Source organism: Gymnoscopelus braueri (assembly GCF_963280865.1).
Source record: "Gymnoscopelus braueri genome assembly, chromosome: 19".
Classification (NCBI taxonomy): Eukaryota; Metazoa; Chordata; class Actinopteri; order Myctophiformes; family Myctophidae; genus Gymnoscopelus; species Gymnoscopelus braueri.
In genome coordinates this window covers 48,036,660-48,051,171 of record NC_137621.1, presented here as the reverse complement: position 1 = coordinate 48,051,171, position 14,512 = coordinate 48,036,660, and the positions used below count along the sequence as shown (strand labels likewise).

At 41.3% G+C, this 14,512-nt stretch overlaps 1 protein-coding gene across 1 annotated transcript in view; it reads left to right on the top strand.

Moving 5' to 3' along the window:
• The window catches only part of LOC308073947 (uncharacterized protein), a 79,790-nt gene that overhangs the window by 47,985 nt on the left and 17,293 nt on the right, over positions 1-14,512 (top strand). The window contains exons 4-10 of the mRNA XM_080413240.1: positions 1,111-1,206; positions 2,152-2,235; positions 2,906-2,998; positions 5,211-5,395; positions 8,928-9,121; positions 12,667-12,749; positions 13,841-14,149. Coding sequence (XP_080269366.1) covers positions 1,111-1,206; positions 2,152-2,235; positions 2,906-2,998; positions 5,211-5,395; positions 8,928-9,121; positions 12,667-12,749; positions 13,841-14,149 — 1,044 coding nt within the window. The remainder of the gene's footprint in view (positions 1-1,110; positions 1,207-2,151; positions 2,236-2,905; positions 2,999-5,210; positions 5,396-8,927; positions 9,122-12,666; positions 12,750-13,840; positions 14,150-14,512) is intronic.

Genomic DNA, 14,512 nt, shown 5'->3' with positions numbered 1-14,512 from the left:
TCTGCCACTTCTGAAAGTGAAAGTGTGTGCAAATCTTTGAATATATATATATTTTTTATTTTTTAAAGATCTTTTTTTTAACTCAAATCTTTGCTTCTGGGGGTCCCTGGAACAAAATATGTTGAGATTTTGGGTCGGCGGCCAAATACATAATCATTGTGGGGGTCCTTGACATATTCACCTGTTTCCTAGGCTGTGTGTTTTCCACTTCCTGTCGGATTTCATTGGATATCATTAGTCATCTGACCAGTTTCATTGGATTTCATTGGATCAAATCGACAGGAAGTGGAACACACACAGGAAGTGAAAAGCCTAGGAAACAGGTGGATAGAAACATAAGTGTTTCAGAAAACTGTAAAAAAAAAAAAATGAAGCTTTTTTAAACAGCCTCAGGTCGTAATGGGTTAAATTTCAGGTCAAAGTCAGAGTAATGAAAGGGGAGTAGTGTTTATCTCCACCCTGCTCAAAATAGCCTCTCCTGTATAGTCTACAGTGTAATAATAGTGTAGTCATACTACTTACCTTTGTTGGAAGAGGAGGGTTTGGGGGAGGGGGGAGGGGGGCTGTCAGCTGAATTTATTACAGGAAGGAACCTCCAGATCCATATCATCTGTTATAAACATTCTTCATTTCAGAATTCACTGAATATAAATCTCCAGTGGTGACTCGCGGTTTTCCCTGCAAGCTAACAGTATGGTGACTCACCGGAGAGAGTGTTGGAGAATTTGACCCGGGATTTATGACTTTATGATATAGAAATATACAGTCAAATGGCTATACTGTATATAATGTAAAGGGGTTTCATTTGAAAAGGGGATTTTGGTGCGTAATATGTCTATGAAAATATGTATTATTTTTAGGTTGATTACTATGGGCTGGTGTTGTCACTACAATGGCTCGTAACAGTGAAACGTAACTCGGCACATTTAAATTGTGATAAAAGGTAATAGGTAATAGATAATAGGTAATAATGAGGTAATAGATAAAAGTTCATAAAAAAATATCCATCACAATTTGGTCTCAGCAGAGGTTGTTTTTACAGTGAAGTGAGCATCTCTCTCTCTCTCTCTCTTTCTCTCTCTCTTTCTCTCTCTCTCTCTCTCCACTTAGTGTGACCCTCCGATGGAGGTCCACGACCTTTTCCGTGACATCCAAGATGGACGCATCCTCATGGCCTTGCTGGAGGAGCTCTCTGGCTGCAAACTGGTCAGTCAACCCCCCCCCCCCACACACACACACACACACACACACACACACACACACACACACACACACACACACACACTCATAGAAGATAAATTGTAGATGAATAGGTTTGACCCTAGATGTCATTGGACTGTTACAGCAACAAGGAAAAGGGCAGAGGGGAACACATCAAAGGAGGAAGAAAGATTTGACTAAAAACACAGCTACTGTATGAACTGTGAGCATCATCTCAAATAGCCAGATTTCCAGGGACAGTAATGGTTTTTCTTTTACATATTTTGAGGCTTTTCTGTCTTTGTTTGATAGAGAGACAGGAAACGGGTTGTCGGGGAGTGACATGCAGTCTTAGAGCGACTGCTAATGTGCAGATACTGCTAATCAGTGGTGTAAAGCAACTAAGTACATGTACTCAAGTACTGTACTTCAGTACAATTTTGAGGTATTTGTACTTTACTTGAGTATTTCCAATTTCCAATACTTTTACTTCTGCTCCACTACATCTCAGAGGCAAATATTATACTTTTACTCCACTACAATATATTATTTGAAAACTTGAGTTGCTAGTTACTTTGTAGATTTTTATTATTATTACAAAGCATACATTAACCACTTAAGCCCTGTATACATTTCGGCCATTTGAACATAGCCGATCTACAAGCTCACAATCGCGACGCATTGTGAGCTTGTAGATCTGCTATTTTCAAAAGATTTTTATACATTTGAAAACTTGAAATGGGACATTCTGCCTAATGAGTACTTTTAAGTACATTTTGATGCCAATAGTTTTGTACTTTTACTCAAGTACATTTTGAATTCCAGACTTTTACCTACTAACAGAGCATTTCTATATTACAGTATTGATACTTTTACTTAAGAACCTTTTTCCAACACTGCTGCTAATGTGCTGCGTTATTGATAGCATTTGATGTGAATATGCTCTTCCAGCTGCATGGCTTCAAGAAGTCCTCCCATCGCATCTTCAGACTCAACAACATCGCCAAGGTGCTGTCGTTCCTGGAGGAGAGGAACGTGAGTGTCACCACCACTTAATGTCACCGTGCTTATTAGCAAAAAGCAAAAGATTATCTGTCCACTTTGTTGATTAGTTGAGATATTAATGCGTTTTTGTGTAGGGCTGCAACTATTTTGGTTATCATAATATTTATTATGTAATACACTTGTTATATATCAAATCAACATTATTTTTTTGTAATCAACTAAATAATTTAATCTGATTAACCACTTAAGCTCTATTGTATAGACCCCTTAACAGACGACGTCACACTGATAAGAACCAGTATGCGTGCAACCAGTATGCGCGCAATGAAACCTATTCTATCAGGTCCCGCTAGGACGAGCCTCACCAGCCAACACACAAGAGGGGGTTGGGGTGTGCTGAAACCAGCGCACCCCAAAACAACAGGTTGAGAATTGATTGCGTGAAACAATCACCTGTGCATCCAGTCTCAATGTTGGTAAACAAATAATTGGTCTATACTTCATTGTACAATGGTGTCATGCAAAAAACAAAACAAGCTAGTGAGCTTGTAGACGAGCTATTTGAAGTGTTTTATAATATTATATATCAACCCCTCCAAAAGAAAAATAAATAAATAAATGATCTATAGATTTTTTTCAATAATCGATTTTTCAATTAACCGTTGCACCCCTATTTGTGTCTTTGTGTGCGTGCGCGCAGGTGAAGCTGGTGAGCATTGACGCCTCTGACGTGGCAGACGGAAACTCCTCCATCGTTCTGGGCCTCATCTGGAACATCATCCTCTTCTTCCAGGTTCACATCTCTCTCCATTTCATCCTCCTTCTAACAGTTTTGGCCCTTTGTGATTCTTTTAATTTCATCCCCACTTTAACTTAACACTTTAACCGCGCAGCGCGACGCGGTGTGAGCTTGTCGATCGGCTATTTTCCTGCGAAAGCTGGGATTTAATTGGTTAATACTCCACTCTCTCTCTCTCTCTCTCACACTCTCTCTTCTCTGCCTATCGCCGTCTGGCCTTTTTGCTTTCGTTTTTCATCCCCGGAAATGAGATCTCGGCCGTGAGAGAGAGAGAGGCGAATTGCCTAATTTACTACCTCTGCACTTTTCCCATTCACGCCGCTGGTGGAAAAGGGGTGTGGGGGGTGTGGGGGGGGTTGGGTTCTCATAATAGCAGAGCAGCAGATTGCTTTATGTAATCCTCGCTCCACTCGGGCGCCTCTCAGAAAGCATGGGGGAAACCATTAACTCCACCACGGCTCACTCACAGACCCGTCCCGTATCAGCGGAAGGGTGTGTCCCCCCCACCCCCCCCCCCCCCCGGCTGCACTATGCTCCCTGTCACAGCGTGGTTCCCAGCCTGTGGGCCGGGGTTCCCACTGGTGGGGCCGTGAGGATATTACAAGGCCCCCCCCCCCAAAATAAATCGGCAAAACACTGAGATTTTATTGATTATATAACGAAATTAATGTGAAAAAACAATAAGTCATGTTATAGGCCAGTCGTTCTCTATCGTTTTAGCTCAAGACCCAAAAGACAAATTTTATGGCTCCCCGGGACACAAACTAGTGGAAATAGCCTATTGTGAGCTTGTAGATCTGCTATTTTCACTACTACTTACGTTTTGTTTAGTTTTTTTATGGAATTTCTTAGATTTTTAGATTCATGAAAATCTGTAAAAAAATATATATATGTATATATATATATATATATATATATATATTATTATTTTTACATTTTGAAATAATAAATATTAAAAACAAAATTTAGGAAACGAAAAATAAAGGCATATTTACGCACGGCTCCCGACCCACTGTTTGGGAAACATAGCAAGTATAGTCTATAATATAGACTATACTCGCTATAGACAAGATCCCAAACACGACAAACAAGGATGATGTTGCGGCAACCAAGCTTACCCTAAAAAAAAAAATGCAATCCAATCCAATCCACTTTATTTATAGAGCACATTTAAAAACAACAGCGTTTGAACCAAAGTGCTGCACTCACAGTAAAAATAGAATACAACTAGATACCCTGTAAGGCTTGTAATTTCACAGATTTTACAGCAGTGACATCACTGGGATAAACTTTTCAGCACAGCTTCGTTGTAGTTTCAAAGACACGTGATAGGCTACAAGAAAAAGACATGCAAATAAAATAGGCTGCAATAGCTAGACAACTATTATCAGTGTATGGTTTTCATTACAAAGATGATCACAACAGGTAGGCCAGGCTATTGCAGATAGGGCTCCAAACAGACATTTATACGTCATACGTGCAGTTTGTGATGCTCCAACAATGGATATGTTTGGAGGGGTTGTTGGGGGGAGGTGACTTGCTGCCCGAGTGCCCGTCCATCTATCGTTAACCCATTAAGACCGGAAACGCATCTGCGTAACCACTTTAACCATTATTTTGTACTTTAGCTATTCAAAAATATCAGATCTACAAGCTCGTACGAGCTTGTAGATCTGATATTTATTTTTCTCTAAATCGTGAAAATGTTTGCAAATCTTTGAATGCAACATTTTTCCTTCTGGGGGATCTACAAATGTCTTCTAAATCCTAACAGTTTTTCTTTTGGAAAAAACTCATGTTTCTATATCAGTGGTGCTCAAACTTTTTTTTATGACAAGGACCCCCAAAATTATATGTATTTGTCCACAGACCCCCCCCCCCATCTCAAAATAGTTTGTTCCAGGGCCCCTCCCCCAGAAGCAAAGAGTTGAGTTAAAAATGTATATACAAAGATTTGCTCACATTTTCACGATTGTTCTTTTTTTCGAAAATAGCAGATCTACAAGCTCATAGTGTGGCACTCGGTGAGCTTGTATATCTGCTTGTATATCTGCTATTTCCCCCCAAAAATAGCAGATATACAAGGGCAAGGGCTCAATTGAGGTGGGGCAACCGCTCTTGCTCTGCTTCCGGGCTATACGCTTCCGTGGCAGAGTAACCCGCCTCTCTCTCTCACTCCCCGTCCGCTCCTTCTCTCTCCCGTCAGATCAAGGAGCTGACGGGGAACATCAGGAGCCAGTACCCCTCGTCCTCCAGCCTGTCGTCCATCCCCACCAGCTCCGACTCGGACGTATCCCTCAGCAGCACACCGTCCGAGGAGCGGCGCGCGCCCGCCTCCGACGGCAGGGCCATCAAGAAGCTGCTACAGTGGGTGCAGAAACGCACGCGCAAGTGAGTGGTCATTGTGGACCAAGTGGGTTGTCAAACTGTTTTTTCCTTGTGCCAAGGACCCCCCGAATAGATCTATATATATATATATATTTGGCTGCGGACCCGCCATCTGAAAATGTTTTGTTGTGCCAGGGACCCCCCAGAAGAGAAGATTCATGTTTAAAATATATATATATGATTATTTTATAATATAAAAATTAAATAAAACACACACAACGAAATAAATAAATTTATTAATTTATTTCATTGTGTTTTTTATTTATATGATTCTGTGGTAATTATTATACAATTTTTGGACCAACTTAAAAGCAAATAAAGAAAACTACATAAATAAACACAAATAACTTTGATATATTAAAAAAAAAACATAAACTGAACTGAACTTTAAAAAAATAGCCAATCTATTAGCCTCGCGTGGCCAGACAATATCACACGACACCCTGCGTGGATATTAGTCTGGTCCCTATCAACGATAGATTTTTTTCCAAGGGGCGGTTACAAAAAGATCCAAACGGACTCTATTGGTTAGACCTAAAACCAATCAGAGCAGTGCTTCCTGCTACGTCACACGCAAGCGCCGGAGCTGAAATAGTAAACAACGAAAGCTAGCTCCACTCGTATTTAGTCTGGTAACCAGATGAAACTATTCTTAACACATCTTTCTTTCCAACAAAAGCTTTAAGGGCTATTGTTTGTTCGTCTTTTAGAAAAGAAATATTTTCTAACGCGTTTACATTTGGATACTGGGCCCTGATTGGTCCCTCACGACTTTGGAGGGAGAGAAATGAAATCTCTATTGAGGGGGGCCAGACCTAATCTGCCGAGGGCTAAAGTGCGATGCAATTTTTCAAAGGCAGATTCGTCTGGAACCAGGCTACCAAACTATAAGCTCAGCTTTTGATTGGCTTTAGAAATGTTTGAAAATGTTCAGCTGTAATGACATGCCAAACATAGGGACACCCAGATGATAGTGGATACAAACCGGGAAACATCGGGTGCCATGCAGCGAGAGCGAATGGAATCGCTCCGTCCAATTCCTCAGACACACAGACCACAGAAGCAACAGATAAGAATTATTGACAATGTTTTTGACTCATATTACTTCTAGGTAGCAAAGGATAAACCAAAGATCAACATCACGTTAAAGTATTAAAGGGATAGTTCACCCCCAAAATGATTTTTTTCCTATCAATTAGTCACCCCATGGAGACTTGAATTTGTGGATAATTATTTTTGTTTTTGTCGCATTCCTAAGCCAACAATTTGATGACCGGCAGCGGTTCCGGTAGGAGACGCAAAGAGTCTCCATTGTGTCTCCTACCGGAACCGCTGCCTACCGGTCCGCTAGTCATCAAATTATTGGCTTCAAGTCTCCATGGAGTGACTAATCGATAGGAATAAAATTACCTAAAACCTAAAAGAACATAAAAAAGATTCTGCTACTGTAGCTTTAGGCATGTCATTCATAAGTGAAGGCACCCTAGCAGCAAGACCCCGTCACGTCTATTGTGTACGAGACATTTTTGGAAAAAATAACACCCTGTCATCGCCATGTGAACTGCCTATTCATTTTGAGTTCTGTGATTACAATAAGAAGAGATTCTTTGGTGTCTGTCAGTTTCATTGTTAGCTTTGAATGCAAACAGAACAGAACATTCTGACTGGCCTCTGAGTTCTAAGACGGTTATATAATAGCATGAGACAAGTGGTGGAAGAAGTACTCAGATATTTTATTTAAGTAAAAGTAGCAAAACCACAATATAAAATAATACTCTGTTACAAGTAAAAGTACTAAAATGTTTGAAAATAGCAGATCTACAAGCTCACAACGCGTCACGATGCGACACGTTGTGAGCTTGTAGATCGGCTATTTTCAAATAGCCTACTGTAGGTATAAAATAGGGCTAAAGTGGTTAACACATTGACCGCCAGAGGTTAATCTCATAATGTACTCACCAGTGCCAACGTTTTATTGTTGTTTTTTGTTTTTTTCACGTCGCCATAGATCTTGTTAAAATCCTTAAGATTGAGCTGTACACGGTCTGTTTACATCGGCGACATCTCCCTGCGTGTACCAGTCCAAACCACGTGTCAAACGGAGCCGCCATGTTTGAGTTCTGTTTCGAAAAAAAGGAAAAAGCACCACAGCCCGTAGGCTACGGGATCGGCGCTTAACCGTTGGATTTAACGGCCCGTAGAACTACGGGCCCGGCGGTCAATGTGTATGTTTTATAATATAATGATTTATATCTGCAAAGTAACTAAAGTTTTCAAATAATTGTAGTGGAGTAAAAGTACAATATTTGCCTCTGAGATGTAGTGGAGTAGAAGTAAAAGTATTGAAAATTGTACTTAAGTACAGTACTTGAGTAATGTGCATAGTTACTTTACACCAGTGCATGAGTGGGGAGGATGATAATACTAGACCAAAGACATGGGAAAGTGTCGACTAGTGTTACTTTCAATAGTAATGCTTGCCGGACTGGTTGTGTTGGTTGTGTGGCTGCGTTGAGGTCATTCTCCACTCAAAATAATCTGAATTTGAATGGAATTTGAATATGAATTTGAGATGCAAAAGCACAAGGCTGAGTCGTCTGTTTATCACAGACAAATATTGAATCAGTCCAATGAATCACACAACCATTGGAATTGCCTTACAACTACTCATTTAAGTATTAAAGCTACAAGCTGGAAGTTATTCTACTGAATAAAACATTAATTTAACCAATCTGCGCACGTGATTTGGGGCAGCACTTCTGGGGAGGGGGAAGGGAGGCGAGGGGGAGCGGGGGTCCTTTTGTTTTTTGTAGAACCCCCCAAAGTAATGTAACGGAGGACATACACTGAGTTGTTGTGTGCACCAAGGCAAGAAAGTCACTCCCAAAACCTGCTCTCCAGGGCAGTGTATCCAGGCCATGATGTTCATGCTTCCCGAAGACATCATTTTAATACATTTGCATGCGGTGCATTCAGTGGTGGAAAAAGTACTCAAATGTTTTACTTAAGTAAAAGTATCAATACTGCAATGTAGAAGTACTCTGTTAAAAGGAAAAGTCCGGAATAAACAATTTCCCTGATTAAAAGTACAAAAGTATTGGTATCAAAATGTACTTAAAGTACCAAAGTAAAAGTACAAAAAAGTTTGAAAATAGGCTAGGTATAAATAGGGCTAAAGTGGTTAATGTATGTTTTATAATGTAATAATTTATATTATATGCAAAGTAACTAGTAACTAAAGTTTTCAAATAATTCCTGGTAAAAGTACAATATTTGCCTCTGAGATGCAGTGGAGTAGAAGTAAAAGTATAGACAACTGGAAATACTCCAGTAAAGTACAGCACTTGAGTAAATGTACTTAGTTACTTTACACCACTGGTTGCATTTGCATCCGGTGCAAGCTCACAACGCGTCAACGTGTTGTGAGCTTGCAGATCGGCTATTTTCATTTTTTTCCCATCCATTATGATTCTTTTTTTTCATAATGGATTAAATCGATTAGTTCAATTTAACTGTTTGCGTCCCTATCTGCCAGGTACGGCGTGGCAGTGAAGGACTTTGGGAAGAGCTGGACCAGTGGCCTGGCCTTCCTGGCCGTCATCAAGGCCATCGACCCCAGCCTGGTGGACATGAGGAAGTCCATACTGAGGACCCCCAGAGAGAACCTGGAGGACGCCTTCAGGACGGCCCACTACAGCCTGGGCATCGCACGACTACTGGAGCCAGAGGGTAAACAGAACAGACCGTCCGATCTATTAGGGCTGTCACGATTATGACCATTTTTTATGATTAACCCATTAACACATTAACTGCCAAGACCGTAGTCCTACGGGCCGTTAAATCCAACTGTTAAGCGCCGAGACCGTAGCCCTACGGGCTGCGGTCTTTTCGCGCATGCGCGGTCCGGGTGCACTTTCGGATTTTTTTTGATCCACTTCCGTTTCCGGTTTGATGACAGGAAATAGAATTATTTGGGATCCGGTTTTGACGCTCACGCCCGCTCCCATTCTACAGACGAAACTGAAACTCAATTCTCTTCCTGTAGTTTTTTCTCCTCGCATTTCACTGTTTAACGTAATCCGCTCTAACTCAAACATGGATGCCCCGTTTGACACGTGGTTTTCACTGGGAGATACAGGGAGATCTCGCGGATGTAAACAGACCGTGTAGCGCTCAATCTTAAGGATTTTAACAAGATCTATGGCGACATGAAAAAAACAAAAAAACAACAAAAACACCTTGGCACTGGTGAGTACATTATGAGATTAGCCCTTGGCAGTGGATGTGTTAAGACCTGGAACGCATCTGTGTAATTTTTTGATTTGAGCTAAAAAAGCATTATTTTACACTTTGGCTATTCAAAAATAGCAGATCTACAAGCTCATAGCGCGGCGGAAAAAAAAAATTATCGTGAAAATATATATTTTTAAAGCGAACATTTTTAACTAAAATCCTTGCTTCTGGGACCCCCTGGAACAAAATATTTTGAGATGGGGGTCCGCGGCCAAATACATTTCATTTTGGGGGTCCTTGACATGAAAAAGATTGAGCACCACTGATACAGAAACACAAGTTTTTCAGAATACTGTTGGGATTTAGGAGACATGTAGAATCGGCTTCAGGTCTTAATGGATTAATTATCACGCAAACAACAATTTAATTGCAATTTAAGTTGCAAAGGGCAGAAATGACAAATAACCTAAATACACACAGAAATGACTGACATATTTAAATAACGTAATACTTAAAAAAAAACTAAAACATTCATATAATAAAACATTAATAGTGGAAATAGCAGATCTACAAGCTAACAACACGTTGCATCGCGACGCATGGATCGCCTTCTTCCACTATTTTTTAAAATATTTTAAAATATTTCATTATGCCGATTATGCAGAAATTATTGCGATTATTTCAAATATTGCGTTTAGACAATTATGTAATAATTTTGACAGGCCTAAATTCTGATACAAATGTGGGATGCACAATATTGAAAGTTTGACCGATATCCGATTACATATTATTTCCATGGTCAAATCGATATTGATACAGATATTGCAGACAGTACAACTTTTACACCTGTTATACAGTACCTTCGATCTCCAGGCTTTTTGGACCAGCGAGTCGGTGTTCCGGGCATAGCAAGTGTTTCATTTCCCCAACCAACCAGAGTGCAGCGGGCGTCGCTGTTGTGTTGACGGGGCGGGGGCTGACGGACAGATCGGTGAACCAATGGGATCACACGCGTTCTCCCTCCGGAGATGTTAAACCCGCCCCTCTATGCCAGATATGAGCCACGCCAGGGCAGTCTAGTTATACAGTAACTGTGATGCTGGGTGCAGATGCAGAATTCTAATAAACAGTGCATTCTTATTACCTGATTTATTAGGGCTACTGATGCTCATATTCAAGTTCAATTCAAACAATCTAGTATTTTTAGTTCACATTTTTCCAACTTGTTGAGCCTTTATGAACACTTCTCCAGAAAACACTGATTGAATATTTAGCCTTCATCGTCGCAAAATTAATCTGTGCACATTACCATGTGCACAGAACACCGACGGACGTTTTTCACTTTCCCCAAATGTCAGCTGTTTATTAGCGTTTTTATGTAAAATAAATTTTCCATGGTTACGGCCCCCCGAGCTATGGGATGGCCCCCGAGCCATGCACTATGCACAAACCCTACACTATCCACATGTTTCACACTGATTACATTTTTTTTGCTAAAAAGTTACTGTATCGATTTTAAATCATTAAATTGTATCGTATCGCCATGAATGAACCAATATCGTCCATGTATCGTATCGTCAACCATCGTATCGTGATGCGTATCGTATCACTGTTAAAATGTATCGTTACACCCCTAGTTAAAACTCTCACGCATGCTGGCTTTGTTAGCATTTTTTTGATTCAAAGCATTGTCAAGCTAGCAGTCCCTGCAGTAATAATGAGGGCTAATTATACTAACAGCCTGCAGTGTCTGAAGAACAAAGCGCAGACATGTTCTTTCTCTACAGCGGGACACGTGTCTGTTTGAAAGAGAACCAAGCCACAAAGGAATAGAAACTCACCAGTTGATTCGGCTTAGGATCCTTTAGGAATTTAACGATTCCAGTTCACCAATTCCTATGTTTTGAAAAATCGATATCATTTTGTCCTTCATTAAAATCTTTCATAAACACAAATTGAATCGTACATGCAGTATTGCATACATGTTATTGTAGTGGTTCACAAAGTGAGGTCTAGGGGTTCTTCTCTGTTACTTGAGGGGGTTCCAAAAACTCTGAAGGCCATTACACACCGGGGGGATTTCTTCATGCATGCGAATAATTCGTTTAAAAAAAAAACTTAAAGTCAATGCAAGCTTCCACATCAAAGACGAAGTTTCCCGGAGCAAAACTGTGGCTTTAATTTATTCGGACCGCAGTCGAATTGTGCAGATATGCGACTGCTACACCTCTGACCAATCAAAATGTACTGTATTTATGTATTCTTTTATTAAACACGCCTGGCCATCCCATCCAACTCCTATTGAAGATGAGCGCTATATAGCCCATTGGTTCTCAAAGTGTGGTCCGGGGACCCCCCTGGGGGGTGATGCGCGGGTCAGGTTTTTTTCATAACTCACTCCGTCACGTAGCCCAACCCGCCCCGCAAAACAATATATAAATCAACGGCCCGTCATGCAACCCGCAGAGAGAGAGAGAGAGAGAGAGAGAGAGAGAGAGAGAGAGAGAGAGAGAGAGAGAGAGAGAGAGAGAGAGAGAGAGAGAGAGAGAGAGAGAGAGAGAGAGAGAGAGAGAGAGAGAGAGAGAGAGAGAAAGAGAGAGAGAGGGAGAGAGCGCAACGGGTCGTCCCGCGCATCACTACCAGGGGGGGTCCTTGGGAGTGTTCCAGGGGGTCCCCAGCAGTTTAACCACTTTAACCCTATGTAGCCTACATCAGCTATTTGAAAATATCCGATCTACAAGCTCACAATGCAACGCGTTGTGAGCTTGTTTGGGTCCCAGGTAGACATCAAATTTGTCTTTTGGGTCTCGGAATAAAAAGGTTTGGGAACCACTGGCCTTAATGCATCAAACTGGGGGGGGGGTCCTTCCTTGAAACTCAAAAGGTTAAGCATCACTGCATTAGATCCTACCATAATCACTGCACTTGTCATTTATGACTTTACAAGGAGGGCTAAATAGCTCCTATGTAACATTTTGTATATCAAATTCCGCTGACGGGACGTTGACTTAAAATCTTTCTGTCCTTTCAATCTGCTATAGATGTGACGATCAACCCCCCAGATGAGCAGTCCATCATGACCTACGTGTCCCAGTTCCTGGAACACTTCCCCGGCATAGAGGAGGTGAGTGTGTGCCTGCACTGTAGGATACCGTTGTTTAGATTATCCCCAAATTCACAATGAACCAATGTCGCTGTCGTACTGCATATCAGTACAAATGTGCAGTTTACCATTAGTTCTATTATACTACAAACTATTAATCAAATAATGGGAGACAACACATTATTATGTTGAAAACAAAGACAGTAACTGAAAAATGTTGTTAAAGGTATAGTTCACCCCCAAAATGACATTTTTTCTATCGATTAGTCACCCCATGGAGACTTGAATTCATGGATATTTCTTTGTTTTTGTCGCATTCCTAAGCCAATAATTTGATGACCGGCAACGGTTCCGGTAGGAAACACAAAGAGTCTCCTTTATGTCTCCGACCAGAAACCGCTGCCTACTGGTCTGCTGGTCATCAAATTATTGGCTTTGGAATGCGACAAAAACAAAAACATCTCCATGAATTCAAGTCTCCATGCCATGGGGTGACTAATCGATAAAAAAACATTTTTTAAATTGGTGAACTATCCCTTTAAGAAACGTACTGTATAAAGCAGACAGAAGGAGAAGGAGTGGAGCTTCTCGTACGATTAAAGGCCTTTTTATTTACAAGGTGCTAGGTATACAGTGATGCCAAGTCCATCTTCATTAAGCCCAACACATAGTTCTTCCGACGACGGAAAATCTTCCGGTTCGGAAAGACTCTCCGAACCAGGACATCTGGAGGTGCACGGGGTTCAGAGGAAAAAAAGTTCTGAGACCGCCTTTCCGAAGCTCGGAATGACGTTTTTTTTGTTGTTATATCACCTCCCTTTCTGAAGAGAAGTTTGAACGTCGGAAAGAGTGTGTATCGTGCTTTAGAGTCATTAGTACTGTATAAACCAGTCAGCACCAACTAACTGACTAAACAATAGGCTAACGTTAGCTAGCTAAGGTTAGCTAGCTAGCTTGCTAGCAGAGTGGTAGTTCACAGTAAAAATGTCCAGTGTTGTTTACTCGAGTGTTACTAACTGTTGTGTAACATGTATTAATTGCTGTTCTTTGTGTGCGGCTGTCTTTCTGGCTGCCTTTCTGTCTCTCCCGCTCTCTCTCTCCCTCTTGCTCAGCCCGCCGAGGAGCCCAGCCAGGTGATAGAACGCAGTGTGTCCATGGGTCGCCTCAGTGCCCACGACAGCGAGTCGGACATGAGGAGGAACGTCCACCGCAGCCGCCTGAAGGAGAGGCCCTACCCGTCGCCCCACAAGGACTGCGTTCAGCCCCCGCCCAAGATCTTCATCTCCGTGTTGGGGGGGAACAGGAGGGGAGGCGGCCGGTCTCCCGCCTCCCTGCCGTCCAGGACCCGTGCCTGGGCCAGTGAGGACTCGCTGGTGGACCCCGCTCCGGGGGAAGGTGACTCCGCCGGTGTGATCGCGGAGGTAGGCCTGTCACAATTATTACATAATCGTCTGATCGCAATTATTTTTGCATAATCGTCTAAATCAATTCCATGTAAAAAAATGTCATATATTTTCCAAAAATGTCAGAAATAGTGGAAATAGCAGATCTATAAGCTCAAAACGCGTCGCGATGCGGCACGTTTTGAGCTTATAGATTGGCTATTTCCATTTTAAAGTATAAAGTAATTCAATATGTGTTATTTGTCATATCTGCCCTGTGCAACTTTTATTTCAGAAATGTAATTTTTTTCATAATGTTCCATACATTTTCAATGACAGAAACACAATTAAATCGTTAATCGTAATTATTTGAGTGATAATTAATCGTCAACTTAAATTTGT